This window comes from Corylus avellana, chromosome 4 (genome assembly GCF_965113065.1).
Source record: "Corylus avellana chromosome 4, dhCorAvel1.hap1.2, whole genome shotgun sequence".
Taxonomy (NCBI): domain Eukaryota; kingdom Viridiplantae; phylum Streptophyta; class Magnoliopsida; order Fagales; family Betulaceae; genus Corylus; species Corylus avellana.
The window spans coordinates 32,476,073-32,492,730 of NC_142493.1; the positions used below are offsets into that span (position 1 = coordinate 32,476,073).

General features: G+C 37.8%; 4 protein-coding genes across 6 annotated transcripts; 2 read left to right on the top strand and 2 right to left on the bottom strand.

Annotated features, from left to right (window-relative positions):
* Positions 1–535: 535 nt before the first annotated feature.
* Positions 536–4,298, top strand: LOC132179076 (Leucine-rich repeat protein kinase family protein). 2 transcript variants are annotated; one of them, XM_059591704.2, is made up of 7 exons: positions 536–2,175; positions 2,671–2,804; positions 2,918–3,161; positions 3,259–3,452; positions 3,549–3,595; positions 3,677–3,788; positions 3,892–4,298. In XM_059591704.2, exons 1-7 carry the CDS (start codon positions 924–926, stop codon positions 4,123–4,125), a joined length of 2,217 nt encoding a protein of 738 aa, XP_059447687.2. In that variant the 5' UTR covers positions 536–923; the 3' UTR covers positions 4,126–4,298. The 2 variants fall into 2 exon arrangements, with proteins under 2 accessions (XP_059447687.2, XP_059447688.2); XM_059591705.2 differs by having other exon boundaries at positions 3,680–3,788.
* A 181-nt stretch (positions 4,299–4,479) lies between these two features.
* LOC132179079 (ubiquitin-conjugating enzyme E2 2) lies at positions 4,480–8,538 on the bottom strand. Its single transcript, XM_059591710.2, has 6 exons — positions 8,272–8,538; positions 7,562–7,695; positions 7,387–7,412; positions 6,416–6,505; positions 5,737–5,825; positions 4,480–4,834 (listed from the first exon to the last, which is right to left on the bottom strand). The coding sequence occupies exons 2-6, from the start codon at positions 7,684–7,686 to the stop codon at positions 4,706–4,708; spliced, it is 459 nt and encodes a 152-aa protein (XP_059447693.1). The 5' UTR covers positions 7,687–7,695; positions 8,272–8,538; the 3' UTR covers positions 4,480–4,705.
* A 2,651-nt stretch (positions 8,539–11,189) lies between these two features.
* LOC132179148 (Pentatricopeptide repeat (PPR) superfamily protein) lies at positions 11,190–13,226 on the top strand. Its single transcript, XM_059591798.2, has one exon. The coding sequence runs from the start codon at positions 11,346–11,348 to the stop codon at positions 13,224–13,226; it is 1,881 nt and encodes a 626-aa protein (XP_059447781.1). The 5' UTR covers positions 11,190–11,345.
* LOC132179078 (Cystathionine beta-synthase (CBS) protein) lies at positions 13,185–16,163 on the bottom strand. Of its 2 annotated transcripts, none has more exons than XM_059591709.2 (6): positions 15,930–16,163; positions 15,393–15,563; positions 14,850–15,295; positions 14,243–14,509; positions 13,990–14,162; positions 13,185–13,611 (listed from the first exon to the last, which is right to left on the bottom strand). In XM_059591709.2, the coding sequence occupies exons 2-6, from the start codon at positions 15,559–15,561 to the stop codon at positions 13,338–13,340; spliced, it is 1,329 nt and encodes a 442-aa protein (XP_059447692.2). In that variant the 5' UTR covers positions 15,562–15,563; positions 15,930–16,163; the 3' UTR covers positions 13,185–13,337. The 2 variants fall into 2 exon arrangements, with proteins under 2 accessions (XP_059447692.2, XP_059447691.2); XM_059591708.2 differs by having other exon boundaries at positions 15,393–15,581; positions 15,930–16,162.
* Between the last annotated feature and the right edge of the window lie 495 nt (positions 16,164–16,658).

Genomic DNA, 16,658 nt, shown 5'->3' on the forward strand with positions numbered 1-16,658 from the left:
GAAGGCCCAAGTAAAATATGGATTAGGTGCAACTAATACGTCACTAAAGTAAGTGTGTAACAGCTTTGCCTCTAATCACACACCTCTCACCGACAAACCTCACTTATCACAAACACCAAGGCTATTTATGGAATTTCAGAAAACAACTCTTGGACCGTAGTTTTTTGGTTGACATCGACATAGGGCATTCTGCCCTCGTAGTAACATGAACACATAACGAAGAAGGCTACTCTTCACACAAGTCACGTGCCTGGCCACCTGGGGCGCGCGACTTTGAGGTATCCGCGGGTCTTCCATAATTAACGTGGTCAGCACCGAGGTTTTGGCATATTTCACTTTGAAAAATTCAGAACTACGTTGACTTTTGACTTTCGGACTACAATGGACGAGAATCAATAGGGATGTACGGTGTAGAAAGCCCGATTGCAATCTTACTGTGAAAATCTCAATAGCACATGTGAGTTTCCTAATCCTTGCATGTGCATATGCACTCCACTTGTGCGTTTTCATTTCTTTCTTCGAAATCTCACTCTCTCAGTCTCAGATCTGATTTCTCTCCACCAAAACACTCTCTCTCTCTCTCTCTCTCTCTCTCTCTCTCTCTCACTGTAGATTCATTGTTTTAAAGTTTCCCACTTTATCAAATCTTGACCCCATACTTTCCCGAGAAAACCTTTTCCTAGAGGCTAGAGCGTATGTACAACTAAGCATGAGCTTTTTGTTTGATACTTTTATATAATCATAGCTTGTATGTCTGAAACTTTGTTAAAGATTCAGCAGCACTGTTCTGCTTTATGAGCTTTTGATATCATGCCCATTTTTATTCACGAAAAATGGTTGTAGTTATAGTATTTGCATGATTAACCCAATCAATATTTTCCCTTTCTATAGAGTTGGAATTTGAGGCTTTAGCTTCCTGAGGAATGGGGAATTTCTGGGTTTCTTTCTGCTTCTTGTTTCCGGCACTCATTCTTGCTATGCATGCTCCAATTTCTACTGCGCAACTGCCTCCAACCGAAACCCGAATTCTTTTCCAAGTTCAAAAGCTCCTTGAATACCCTGAAGCTCTTCAGGGATGGACAAATTGGACCAGCTTCTGCTACCTCTCTCCCTCACCTTCTCTCAAGATTGTTTGCTCAAACAATAGCGTAACCGAGTTAACTATTGCCGGAAACAGAAGCTCCCCTTCTAACAGACCAAAACCAGCTTCTGGGAAATTCTCTGTTTCTCAGCAAACTCTATCTGAAAGTTTCTCCATTGATTCTCTCTTTACTGTTCTAACAAAGCTTTCAAACTTAAAAGTGTTGTCAGTTGTTTCCTTGGGATTGTGGGGTCCTTTACCAGCCAAGATCAATCGGTTAAAGTCACTTGAAGTGGTAAACATTAGCTCAAATTTTATTTATGGAGAGATTCCTTCATCAATTGCTTCAATGAGCAATCTGAGAAGTCTTGTTTTGACTGATAATTTGTTCAATGGGAGTGTTCCAGATCTTAAAAGTCTAGTACTTCTTCAAGAGCTGAATTTGGGTGACAACCATCTTGGACCTGAGTTTCCCTCACTAAGCAACAACAGTCTTGTAAGTATTATATTGAGCAACAATTCTTTGAGATCTGAGATTCCTTCAAAACTCATCAACTTTGCGAAGCTCCAGCAGTTTGACATCTCCTCAAACAAATTTCTTGGACCAATCCCATCATTCCTTTTCTCTCTGCCTTCAATTCAGTATCTTAATTTGGCCGAAAATCAACTAAGCGGGGCTCTTCCAATGAACATATCATGCAATGATGAGCTTAAGCTTGTAGATGTTTCCCACAACCTCTTGATAGGGAAACTGCCATCCTGCCTGGCGTCAAAGTCTTCAAACCGGTCAATACTCTTCTCATGGAACTGTTTCTCCGGCGGGAACTCAAATTATCAGCATCCATATACTTTTTGCCACAAAGAAGCATTGGCCGTTAAGCCTCCAATCAAAAGCAAGGAGAAGTCCAGAATGAACCTAGGCTTAATCCTCGGTATCATTGCAGCTGTCGTGGCCATTGCTGGGGTTCTTGGGCTGCTGATTTTGGTCATTATCAGACGGACAGAAGGGAGGAGAGGTGAAGACAACAAATTTGACAGACCTTTTGCTGATAAAATGTCCGTTCGTAGCTCCCCAAGATCAAACATTGATGCAAGTAAGGCAGCCTTTCTAGCTTATTTTTCTTCTTTAATGGCTTATCTAAGTGCTTTGAACAACTGTAATTACTTAAAATATGAATGCTATGCTATATGAGTCATATGACTGCCTACAACTTGCTCATGTGGCAAAAGGACTAATTTTGAATGTCACGTTAAGATAACTGGTAGTTTAATATGGTATCAGAATCAAAGATGCTGGGATCGAACCTTGACTCCGTCATTTCACCCAATTTCAATTAAATATTTCACGCATTGGGCCTTACCTATTAAAAGAAAGTTTGACCCCACACGTGAAGGGGAGTGTTAAAGTAATGATTAAATGATTAAATTTACCTTTTTCCTATTAGCTTAAGCTTTTAAGATAACTGATAATTTGACATGTCATTCGAGTCATGTATAATAGTCGTTTAGCAATGTACTTAAAAAGCTGGTTTACATTTTTTCTTGTGTTATATCTCATGAAGGTAATGACTGAATTCGATTTTTCATAGGGCGTGTAAACCAGACAATGAGGCAAGCAACACTAGGGCTCCCACCATATCGTGTTTTCACACTGGATGAGATTGAAGATGTGACGGACAACTTTGACCAATCAAATTTGATTGGGGAAGGATCTCAAGGGCAGGTTGGCATTTGATTCAAACTGTTTGTCCGATAAGCATAATATCAAAATGTGATGGAACCCACAAAAGTTCAATTATTCTCTTCAATCTGAAGCACTTTCTCTGTTACTTACAGCTCTATAAAGGTTGGCTGAGAGATGGTTCAGTGGTCCTGGTGAAGTGCCTGAAACTAAAGCAAAAGCTTTTGCCTCAAAGCTTGATGCAGCACATGGAAGTCTTATCGAAGCTGAGGCATCGGCATTTGGTCAGCATCCTTGGACACTGCCTCGTCACTTATCAGGACCACCCTAATACAGCTAGCACTGTCTTTATTGTTCTTGAACATGTTCCAAATGGATCGCTAAGAGATTATCTTAAGGGTAAGCTCAACAGCAAACCCAACACCCCCCCCCCCCCCCCCCCATTTTCTCTCTAACAAACAGTAAATTCTCAATGAACTGCCTTTTGATATGGCAGATTTGAGAAAAAAGGAGGCGTTGAAATGGCCACAGAGAATGGCAATCACCATCGGTGTTGCAAGGGGTGTCCAGTTCTTGCACACAGGGATTGCACCCGGCATAGTTGGAAATAATCTGAAGATGGAGAACGTTTTGTTGGATGACAGCCTCAGCGCGAAAATTAGTAGCTATAACATTCCCTTGCCATCCAAGGTTAAAACAGTACTACTGGATAAACATTTTTGCAGATGATAGTTGAATTTCAACCATTTCTTTGTTTGTTAATTTTTTGCGAATTTAACTTTCCAGGTAGGTTCAGAGAGCCCTCTCAGTGGACAAGATAATCATCTGGGAAGGTATTTTCCTCTTCTCCCCTTCCTTGTTTCACTATTCTGCTACAGCACCCGCGTAATCTTACAAGAGCTCTGTTCATGCAGCAGTGAAATTGCAGAAAAGGAAGATATTTACCAGCTGGGTGTTATCCTACTTGAGGTTATAACTGGTCAGCTGACAACATCAGCCAGTGAAGTGAATGAGCTAAAGCTTCAGGTATTCATACAATTATTTGCTGTATTTTGTTTTTGTTATGTACTTTCGAATCGAACAGGAACCTGGAGTTCATTGGCTTCCATATTGCTTGTTCTCTTCACAGCTAGAGTTGGGCTTGGCAGAATCAGCATCACAATTACGGTCTGCCACCGATCCTTCCTTTCAGGGAACTTTTGCATATCAATCATTAAAGACCACAGTGGGAATTACCCTCAACTGCCTCTGCAAAGATCCGAGGAAGCGCCCTTCAATAGAAGACGTTCTTTGGAATTTGCAGTACTCGATTCAAGTTCAAGAAGGATGGACCAGTAGTGGAAACCTAAGTACACAGATGTAGTGCTTTATTAAAACAATTCTTATACTGCTGTTCTTTCTGCTACAATTCAATTGTGGTGAAAAATAGATGTACATAGAACTGCTGCCCTGCAGTTTTTGCCTCATTATTGTGTCTCTATTACCTTTTTCCGATGATTGACCAGGGTTTTGGAATAATTATGGGTATCACCTTCCTCCTCTCTTGTCACAGCGCTAAATCTTATGGTTCAGTAACATAGCAGGAACCATTTGTCAACTATTTTTTTTAAAGAATCGTGCTTTTACTGCCAACCCTTCGTTTCTTTCTTTTATTTATTTATTTATTTCCAACTCATCCATCATCTGTAATAGTTTTGTTTTCCCAAGTTTAAAGAGATGAGATAAAAGGGGGCAGGAATTTTATATGCAAAGTCCACGAAAAACGCAATGCATCAGATCCAAGAAAAGTTCAGGGAAAAGAGGCGAACACATAAGCAAAGCAGACATTATAAGTAATGGCAGTCAAGGAGCTCACAACACAATGGTTGAGTCCAATTGTTATTTAAACAGGGACACAGGCCATGGACATTTCTTTGAAGTTCCGTGGGACCTGACCACAGCAACTAATCAGCAGTCCAACTCTGCTCAACAATCTCGCGTACTCTCCTATTGTATTCACGTTTGTTCTCACTAAACATCCGTGCAGCTTCTGAATTCGCAGGAGAATTTGGGTTTGGGTCACAGAGCAATGACTGCAACCAGAAAAATGATGATCGCTTGAAAATAAGAAGCAGAATAATATTACTGGAAAAAACAGAAAATCTCAAGTATCTACATTCACATATGTCAATTCTTTTTATAAGGTACAGACATGTCATTGCACATTCTATCAATTAAACATACACGAATATGCATGCAAGCATCCATGAGATAAAGAAATATACTAAAGAGCACAATAAAATTTTATTATATTACGAGATGACGAGGTGGATCACCAACTACAGACCATGTAGCACTCACCATATAGGGATCAGGAACAAGTGAAATCAGAAATTCTTGAGCAATAGAAAAGTTAATGCTCCACAAGCCCATTTTGCTTTGCAAATTTATAGATGATCGAAAAAAAGGAGATCTAGGAAGTGGTATAGATGATGCTGATTATGACTCAAAAGTATGCTATGGAGCATCAAGAAATAACCATGTAATTCATGAGTAAACAGTGTCTGGCTAACGGATGGATATATGCTCCGTAAACATGGCCAAAATTTTAAGGCATGCACATAAATAAGGATCAACTTTAAAGTCATTTTAAGGTATGCATATGAATAAGGGCCAACATTAAAGTCAGTGATGTCTCATAGAAGAGAAAATTTGGGTCTGAAAGTGCAGTTAAATGCATCAGCAAGATTATGCACATGAATAAGGACCAACTATTCCTTGCGTGATAGATAATTTCAAAAGTGTGACTCGAAAATAAGCATCACTAAATCAAAGATGATAGTGACAATTTGCAAGCCTGAAAATGTTAAGTTATTCTTAACTGGCATCATAATTTTGTACAAGCACAACTTAAGACCAACTTGATGTACAATGAAAACATTTTCAAAGTTCACAATCCTTGAGTGACTAAAAACAATTATCGACGATTTAATACCTGGATAGAGGTAAGTATAGCTGCTACATCATAAATAGGGCTCCATTGATTTTGTAGAATGTCCAAACATATGCTTCCATCCGCATAAACTGAAAAAAGGGCAAGACAATAGAGTAACTTAGAAACTAAATGGTGAAATTAATGTGAACAAACAAAACCTCACAGTGAACATTTCAAATTTATGTATGAAAGCGAATATCAGAGTGTTCAAGTGAACCAAAAATGAAGAAAGCAAAGAGCTGAATGCAACACTGGACAAGTAAATGAGACTGGTACTAAGTTCACATAAATTTAGAAGCATGATTGATCCAATAAATTAACAATCGAAAGACAGATAAGAAAATGTGCTTCAAGCCAACAAAGACCTTCTTTTCCACTTAGTCCCAATAGCTATTTGCATCGCATAGCCTTACAGAAAGCTGAAGCATAAATATATTCAATATTTAATGAAAGCATGTCACCACACAGGAATTGTTCAACATGAACCCCATAGAACCCCTCTGTATATATTTATGGACCAAAAAACTGACACAATAAAAAGAATAAGCCAAGCCCTGGAGGTATAATGAGAAAATTGTAATCATTGGAAACATTTTATGGATTTTTATACGTTCAGAGTGTACAGCAATAACTTCAGGAATATGAAATTGTTGATGTTAACCACAGTCAATCAACTTACTATTTGGATGGAACATTCGAGAGACAAAGCGCACTGTTGGTGGCTTGTTTGGATAATCCTCTGTAAACTGAAGCGTCAATTTGAACGTGCCTGAAGGACTTAAAGATATCATTATGAACATAGAGTATTGTAGAAAATATTTCTAGCAATAAAGCAACCTAGTATATTGGTAACTGCAGTCATATAAATGAGAAATTTTCCAACGCCTAAAGACGATAAGCATAATACAAATACCAGTTTGCGGTTTTTAGTAGTTAATGTTCATGTTTGTAGTATTGAAAAGGTCAAAAACAAATATCTACTACACTATTTAAGAAACACAAACACACACACAGCGATGTGTTCCATAGTTGACAGCATGAGATACACCAAAGAACATTCATCTATCAGGACTAATTGAAACTTTCAACTTATAATCAGAAGGTTTGTTGAGATATAAGTATACTAGTGTAAATGAGCATTCATTACCTCCCAAAGCCAACCACAAACTAGAACGTGAAAGGTGATGGATGGAAGTAATACAATAAGAGGTAGAAAGTAAATAATTCACTCTGGCATGACTTAAGCTGGTATGCGGTTTACCAGTTTCCATAGAACTATTAGCATAGATTAGTGTAGTAAGCCAAATATAACTAACAGATATCATCATACCATCTACAGGAGACCAATCATTGACATTATTTAATAAAAAAATTAAAAGAAAAATTGTCAAAGAAATAGCTAAACCCAGAACATAGTGGGCTATCAAAATCAATCCTGAACACGATGGGAAATCAAATTATGTGGAAAAGAAGAAAGTCTCATCCAACCAAACAACTAGACAAGGATATAAAAACATGATGGTTCGCTACAAACAAACAATAGAATCATTGAACGCACTCCATGTAGCTTAAGAGTTGCAGAAAAAAAAGGTTTTTCCTATCCTGATCAAAGCATGATATAAAGTCCTATTAAAATCAAATTAACTTTACCTCCATCCCATGGGGTATCATCAGGCCTGCAATTCAACCAAAGGAGGGAATAAGTACAAATGTATCAGATCCATAACTAGCCAGAACATCCAAAACAAAGAGTGCATACTTCACCAAGCAAAAGGAAATAAACTGAAACAAGGTAAACACAATTATGTTTTCATTTGCAACATACCCAAAGATAACGGCATTCCAAAGCATAATGTTGTTGTCTTGAGGAGCACCACTGATGCCTGCAGGAGGATCCTGCTGCAACCTCTTAAAATCCCTCATCAGCCTCTTCCTTGAAGGAGTTGACATCCTTGCCGCCTATAAGATTAAACCCAAGAATACTATTCAGTGATCATCATAACCATCTCAGTACACAAAGCCGCGCGAGTAGAGCGAATGAGCAACCATTTAACAAAATTGCAACAATAACAGTGCGTTGGAGTATTTATCAAACATGTTACACTAAAGTAAAGCTTCAACAAAGCAACAGGTTGATAACATCCATCATATTAATCTCATCTTGGAAAACTAATTTCTTCAAACCTCCAGTGAATTGCAACTGAAACTTAGCTAAGAACATGTCAATAATATTCAACCGGCAAACCAAGCCCCAAATCACGAATAATTATCCAACAATTTAACCATAACAACAACATCAAACATAAAGCCCATAATTAGTTAACCCAGCTCAAAACGCCGATTCTCATCAAACACACACACACAGAGGCACAGAAACCCTAGATCGATAAACGAAATTGCTGATCAATTTACGAGGCAGAAGGTCCAGGCAGCTTCAAGTTCGAAAGCAATTTAGCAATCAAAACAAAGGTTATTTCTAATCAAAGAAAATCAAACAAGTGGATGCATAGTTGTAACTTGTATGGGATTGCTCACTTATGAGTAAAGGGGGCGAGCAGCTGAGGTCCTTCAGAAGAATCTTGCGTCCTCGTAAACTTTCTCGGACAACAAACAGATGGAAATGATGGTATCCGCCTGATCAGCGAGGCTGATAGGTTTTAGGTTAAGATTGTTGTTGTTCTTATATAGAGAGAGAGAGAAAGATGCTATTAGCAGGCCTGGGGTCAGAGAGGGGTCCCTCTCTCTCTCTCTCTGTTGCGACTGGTACTTCTTCCGATTTGTGCCTTCTTGCCAAGTTGCCACTGGCTAGCTACTTCACGCACTGTATGTGTTGTATTCATTTGCTTGTTTTTTTGTTTCTTTTTTGTCATTTTATTTTTTCTTTCGGCCCGTAAATTTTATTTTATTTTTCTATTTTTTAAAGTGTTTTGACATTTACTATAAAATTGGACAATCTAAAAATATTTTCAATTGATAAAGGAAAATAAACTTTACAATGCTTAATATATTTTATGCTTCCCTTAAGCATAGTCAGGATATACAATTTTTCACCGCTCGCCCACACTCTATGCAAGTAATAGTGAGAGGGTTCTTGTGAAACCCATTTTGGCAAGTGTTCGAATTGTCAGAATGCTTAGCCTATGTAAGTAGGCTCTACAAAAGCTTTTTCACAATTGTTTGCCCAAATTACAAGTAATATGGGCAGTCCATTGCACGTGGGTTTGAATCTCACCCCTTAGGCCTTTTATTCTTTCATGTAATTTTCTTCCTTCACAAATTCATCTTCGTCATCTCTCTCTTCCTCGCATCTTCTCATATTATATGAAAATATATTAATTATTTGGCAATTTTCTATACGAGCAAAATGCTAAAATATGTTTTTCAAACAAAAAAAAAATTAAAAAATTAAAAAACAATTTCCTATAACAAAATGGCCTTTTATTTTCGAGATAAAATAATTTCATGGTACAATAAGTTCATATTTGTTTGTTGTTTTATGTTATGAATACAAATACATTAACAAATAACTCAAAACAAAAAATATGTTGCGGAATAATCCCATATTGCCTGTGGACAAGATCTTTGGCATGTTTATAAGGAACATGCAACCCTCTCTTATTGAACCGGTTTTATTAAATGAGTTTAGCCCACGAATTTTTTTCAAAATACTCCTCAAAATACAAAAATAAATATTATATTTATGTCATGTCATAACATATTTTTCAAACTAAAAAATAAAGAATGCTCCCCAATTGTTTTCCTAAAGATGTTATTTTATACCTTTCCAAAAAAATATCACTTTGATGCTCTTTATAAGGAGATTACTTCAATGATAATCTTCTGAAAAATAAGTTTGAAAAACTGTTTACAAGGAAATCTTTTATTGTTTTTATGTTTTTGTGAATTTTAAAGCAAAAGAAAAAGAACCAAGTCGGTGATTGAGAGTTTTCTATAAATTTCAAAATGATTCCTTGATTTGAAAACTGCAATGGGAAATGAATTGGAAACTTCTGATATATGTGTGAAATGGTGAGCAAAATGATTCCGCAATCACCTTTCTGTTTATTCTTATTCTAGAAAGATCACGCGGCATGGGACCATAATGGATAAATTTGGAACATTGGATTTGTCTTAAACTTAAATTTTCATATGATATGATAAATTACTAATTGACAATCATTTAATGAATATTTTAACACGTACAAAATTTAATTGAAATTTGGATAAATGACAGAGTTAAAGTTCGAATCCAATATCTTTGGCTCTGATACCAAGTTAAATCAGCAATTGTCCAAAATACTTAAGCGGATAACAAGAGGTGAATTTAATAATTTAATCAACATTTTACCATGATAAACTTTCAAAACAACAAAGAAGAAGAAGAAGGTGAAATGTAAATGTTAAATTTTATTTAATATAAATTTCAAAACAAGAAGAATTAAGATAGAGAAATGGTAGGGGTACTTATTCTTTTACTAACAGATGCTTACTAAACTGATGTGTAACTTATTCATTTGATAAAAACAAAACAATTAATTAAGAGAAATGTAACGAATACCAATAAATGAGCTATATATCAATTTAATAAGCATAATGTATGACAGAATACAAGTATTTATAATATGGTTTTATTCAATCTCATAAGTAGATATCATTTTAAAAAGAAAATAATATAAATTCCTCGCGGGACTTGTATGCCTTTTGGTCAATCTTATTGGTAGCAAACAAAAATGCTAAAGCATAAAGGATGCGAAGATAAGAAAATAGTGGATCGCTTTGTGCATGGAAAATATTCTTGGCATAAAGATCACATTCACAAGAGAACAGGATGGCTGCAATTAGAATCTACTAGTACCATTCTGCACTAAAAAACTCACTTAGCCTATTATATGCCTTTTACATATTTTATTATAAAAATGTAATTAAAACTACTATATCTTGTAGGGTTTGACTATAATTCCACAAGTTGCACCCTTTTGGTTTAGGGATTTTTCAATAATTTGTTGTTTAAATTGTCAACAATTGTGAGAGAGTATGTTGAACTCATTTGTCTGAGCAGGTGTTTAGACGGCCCAAAATTATTTTGGCAAATGAATCCCACACGAGCTCTTATATATATATAGATGAACTTTTTAGACACAACTAATCACAAGATTAGACTATATTATTACATGGGTAAACCCCGATCATTTGGGTTGTTTTTCCCCTCAAGCACTAAGTTAATCAGGAGACTCGAACCTCAACCGACAATATAAATAACATATCTATTTGTAAGTTGAAAGGATTTCAAAAAACATTGAGCTTTATAATCATGTGGCTGCAAATTATTAGTCATGATGACTGCACACAACCAAGAATTGAGTTAACCTTATCATTGCCTTATATAAATATGTACTCATGATAAGGTGACTAGAGAAAGTGGATATGCCATTGATAATGAGAATCTGGGGTTTCTTTCTTAACCTTTAGCAAAGCTTTTTGATTCCCTCTCTGTGCATGTGGACCATCTGTAATTGGGCCGATATTTAGGCCCAAACGTTTGGACGTTGGTCAACCGGATTGAAGCCCGACCCAAGATCCGGAACATATTAGTTTAAACAGCTAGTGGTATGCCGCCCATTTTTAGAAAGAGTCCCATGAAACGCGAAATCGCAAGGCTGGTCACGGATGGGTTCTACAAAGAAGCCCTTTCCTTGTATTCTCAATACCACTCAGCCTCACTCCCTCCTCACAAGTTCACCTTCCCTCCTCTCCTCAAAGCCTGTGCCAAGCAAAAATCGGTTCCTCAAGGGCAAATGATCCATGCCCATCTCATCAAAACCGGTTTTAGTTCGGACGTTTATGCCGCCACTTCTCTCACTGGTATGTACATGAAGCTGCGTCTCTTGCATGATGCACTCAAGGTGTTCGATGAAATGCCTGAAAGAAATTTGGCTTCGTTGAATACCGTTGTGTCGGGGTTTTCAAAAAATGGGTATAGTAGAGAAGCATTACGGGTGTTCAAACAGGTGGGGTTTGGAATGTTCCGGCCGAATTCGGGGACTATAGCTAGTTTGTTGTCGGGATGTGAAAGCATAGAACACGGCATGGAACTGCATTGCTGGGCGATAAAGTTGGGTGTTGAGACAGATGTTTATGTTGCAACTTCGACTGTGACTACGTATTCAAATTATGAAGACTTGGTTTCAGCCTCAAAGGTGTTTTATGGGACACCTAATAAGAGTGTAGTAAGCTATAATGCCTTTTTGTCAGGGCTTATGCAGAATGGGATTCCACGGACGGTTTTGGACGTGTTTAAGGACATGAGGGAATGTTCAGCTGAAGAACCGAATTCGGTTACTTTTGTTTTGGTCCTCTCTGCGTGTGCTAGTCTTCTGTATCTCCGATTTGGTAGGCAGGTTCATGGGCTCATAATGAAAACTAACATAGAATTTGATGCTATGCTGGCAACTGCACTGGTAGACTTGTATTCCAAGTGTGGCTGTTGGCAGGTGGCATTTGATGCTTTCAAAGAGCTTGATGGAAGCAGAAACTTGATAACATGGAATTCCATGATTGCCGGCATGATGTTAAATGCTCAGAGTGAGAATGCTGTTGAGCTATTTGAACAGTTAGAATCTGAACGACTGGTACCTGATTCAGCAACGTGGAATTCAGTGATTAGTGGGTTTTCACAACTAGGGAAGACGATTGAAGCTATTAAATACTTCAAGAGAATGGTGTCTGCAGGCATAGTCCCAAGTTTAAAATCTATCACAAGTCTTCTACCAGCTTGTTCAGATTTGTCTGCTCTGCAATGTGGAAAAGAAATCCATGGACATTTAATAAGAGCCGATATCAGTACCGACGAGTTCATCGCCACTGCACTTATTGACATGTACATGAAATGTGGGCATTATCTGTTGGCTCGAAGAATTTTTGATCAGTTTGATAGAAAACCTGACGACCCTGCATTTTGGAATGCGATGATATCTGGTTGCGGAAGAAATGGAGAATACGAATCCGCGTTTAAGATATTTGATCAAATGCTAGAAGAAAAGGTACAACCAAATACGGCAACTTTTATTAGCGTGTTATCTGTTTGCAGTCACACCGGTCAGGTTGACAAAGGATGGCAACTTTTTAGAATGATGAGTAGAGATTATGGCTTGAAACCAAAACCAGAGCACATTGGCTGCATGGTTGACCTTTTGGGTCGATCTGGTCGGTTGGAGGAAGCTCGAGAATTAATACAAGATTTACCACAGCCTTCTGCATCTGTTTTTGCTTCGTTGCTTGGTGCTTGTAGGCATCATTTAGATTATGAAGTGGGGGAAGAAATGGCTATGAAGCTCTCAGAATTAGAGCCTGAAAATCCAACTCATTTTGTCATCCTGTCCAATATATATGCTGCATTTGGAAAGTGGAAGGACGTGGAAAGGATTAGGGGGATAATGAATGATAAAGGGTTGAGAAAGCTCCCTGGCTTTAGCTTAATAGGAGTAAAATGAAAAATACGCATACAGTACAGACAGACCAACTGTAAATTATTCTCAGTTCCAAACCAGAGTGTTAAATTTCTCCACTTCATACACTTAAAATGGATTTCTACACCAGCAGCATCACGGTTTCAACATTTCCTTCACTGCAAACCCAAGGTTGTTATCAAAATGACTAGGGGGTTCATAAATGAAGCAAGAAATCACATCTCTGAGAGTAATGACGCCAACAACTTCAACATCTTCAGCCACCACATAAATCCTGTGAACTAACTTGGAAGCAAGACTGTGGATCACACTACCAAGAGTTGAATCGAGTTTGCATGTAAGGGGTGGGATGGCCTTTCCGATTTCTTGGGGGGCAATGGTGTGCAAGAAATCCATCACAGTCAGCTTCCTGGGAAAGGTAAATAGACATAAGTTGACAATTAAGACTAACATGAAACTTGTTAAAATAGACAGTGCTGGAGGCACATGAAGAACAAGGACGAATTTGCGGAACTTCATAAAGATGGTAAGTCCAACTTGTAAGTTGTTAGGGCAATTTATCCACATCACAACCTCTGCACACTTCCTAAAGTTATAAAATCTTACCCATTATCTCATGGTTTCAAATTCACTTTATTCACATCATTGCCCTCTAACCATTTCATATAATATTTTAAGAAACTTCATTAATTAGGAAATAACAGTGGGGACATTATTTGTTAAATTTTCAAATTGCAGAGGAAACCTGGTGCACTAGCAGAGTCAAAAGTTTTTCTTTTTACCCTACCTGAAATTGGAGAAAAGCTCAGGTTCCAGGAGCAAGTATCTGATGTCTCTTATGCTTACATTCCCGACTATCTTCTTCTTTGGGCCCCCTACAACTGGAAGACCACCGATTTGGTTCTCTCTCATTCGCTTGAAAGCCTCTAGAATCAACTCATTGCCCTGGATGCTGACAACCTGACCAAGAAGACAACATTTTGAAGCTCCAAATTCAGTAGTCAGCTAGAAGAATACTCGAGTAATAACACAAATCTTACCTCATCAGGGGTCATGAAAGGAAGTCCCAAATCAGAAATAGACTTGGAGGCAATACAGTCAAACCAGTCCCTTCCTCTACAACCTTCAAGACCCTGAACAACTGCAGATTGAGTAATGAAGTTCTTGATGTCGGGCTTGCCTGGTTCAATTACAGGTACGCTCCGCAGCCGATATTTTGAGAGTAGCAGCATCACACTCAACATAGAACTATCTGTTGAAACTGGAAGAAAAGGAGCCCAGCGGAAGGAGTTGAGTATTGACCTTACCTGAAAAAGAAAAAAAAAAAAAAAAAAATTGTTATGAAACATCATTTCTAATTTTCAGATGGCTTGAAAATGGACAAGGACTACCATTGATTTCCATTTTATGTCTCACTTGTTTCCTGAGCAGTTTTGCTATAAAATACGCAGAAATATGCTTGATCATTTTACGAATTTTTTGAGTGTTGCTTTTAGTAAAAGTTTAAAAATAAGCTTTTGCCCAAAAAACTCTATTTCTGAAACACAATTCCAAACAAGTTTTAAAGATGAAAAGGCATAATATATAAGGTACCAGAGGCAACCTGGCCTCTACAAATAATCCTCTTGGAAGAAGAGTATAGCTTACTGTGGTTGACTTGAAGGGTTCATCTTGCAGTATAACTTTGTAAAAATCTTCACCCAATTTGTCAGCAGCTGTGGGAGCATCTTTTCCCATTCCTTTATCTGCAGCCACACCACCAGCCACAGCAGCACCAACTGCAGCAGCTGTTAGCCCTGCAACTGCAGCAGGACCTGTCGCACCTAGTGCTAATGCTCCAAAAGCGCCAACTGCTCCCGCACCAACTCCAGCGGCTGTTGCTGTACTAGCTGATAGAGCAACCGCAGCAAGTTCTGCACTCTCCAGCACCCACAGAACAATAGCAGAGTAATCTATAATTCCTAGGTACCGATCTCTCCACTCTGAACTATTATTTCCTGCATCTGGGTTTCTCACCGGGGCGGACAAAATGTTGCATTCAGATAAAATCTTTACAGCATCGGCAATGGAAGTGTCCGCTAAAATTTCAATCACTGCAAGAAGTGATGATGCAACTTTAGTTCACAGATATGCTTCATTTCATTACATGCAAAGTAGGTACAGCTAAAACTACAGAAGCAATAATATCACCTTTGCCACCGGGAACACTTGGGAATGATGAAACTGGAATGTTTGCAAATGCAGCTGTTAAAATCTCTTGCAACGATTGAGGTAATTTCTTTCTTGACTGGATTCTCTCAAAATAAGCATCATAGCTTGACAGTTGAGAACTTTCTTTGACCAATTGTTCTTCTGCCATACCTACAGCGAAGGCACTAACTAGAGTTTGCCAATATTCTTTTAGTAACAACATTATATGATTAGCGTAATGAAAAATATTTAATCCATTTCATCGATGGCAATTAATGTCTTTTATTTTCTTTTCTCAAAACAAAAACATTATCAAACAACACAAACACAAAACAGTTTTCATTTCTATGTCACATCAAAACAATTTTTTTTTTTTTTTTTCAAAAAAAAACGATCGGAGCTTTTTCAAAGTTGATGTACAGAACACATTTCCTTTAATTGGAAATAAACTCGTAATTAAAAAAGAAAATAAGTAATTTAACATAAAAATGAGAGCTATAATGAAAATGTTCAAGGATTGATTGAGCATGCACATACCTGTTAAGGAGTTTGTGTTGTGTTGAGAGATTAGACTGAGTTCTGCAGATGGAAAGCTCTCCGTTCATTTCCTGAAGAGTGAAAATCAGTTTTGTCGGCTCTACATGCGTGGGCTATAAGCCTATAGCTTTGCCATGTGTACGGTCGGGTTGGAGACGTGGCAGATCTGCAGGGGACCACGTGGTAGTTGGTAAAGGTTACGGAGGGAGTATTTCTTCCTACAATAATCCTATCTTGACACGAATTACGGGCAGTGATTGGCAGCACGTGGCGTGCGTGGCACGCCCACGTACGCCCGTGCAATTTTTTTTTTTTTTTTTTTTTTTAATTTTTTATTTTGTGGCACCCTGCGTGCTGTTTTCATTTAGCCCACGAATTACAGGTTTATGAGTTCTCTTCTTGCATGTGTTGCGCCTGTTGCCCACAGGAAATTGGGGTAGATCTAATCCTTGTAAATTCATCGTCTTTAGCAATTAGCTGCTCGAATGGACTTACTTATATCTATTCGAATAAATGTTTTTTTGTCACTTTCTTAAGAGTAGTTAAGTAGGTGATTGGGTCTTATTTATTCTCTTTTAAATGTGTCGTTTAGATTATTACTACTTCTAAAAACACATCACGTCCGATGAATTAAATCGACCAATTTCACAAATGGGCCTGGGCCTCTTAAAGCACAGGTCCAGGTAGCTGTGGCACTCGGCCTGCCCGGCTTGTTAATAATGAAAAAAA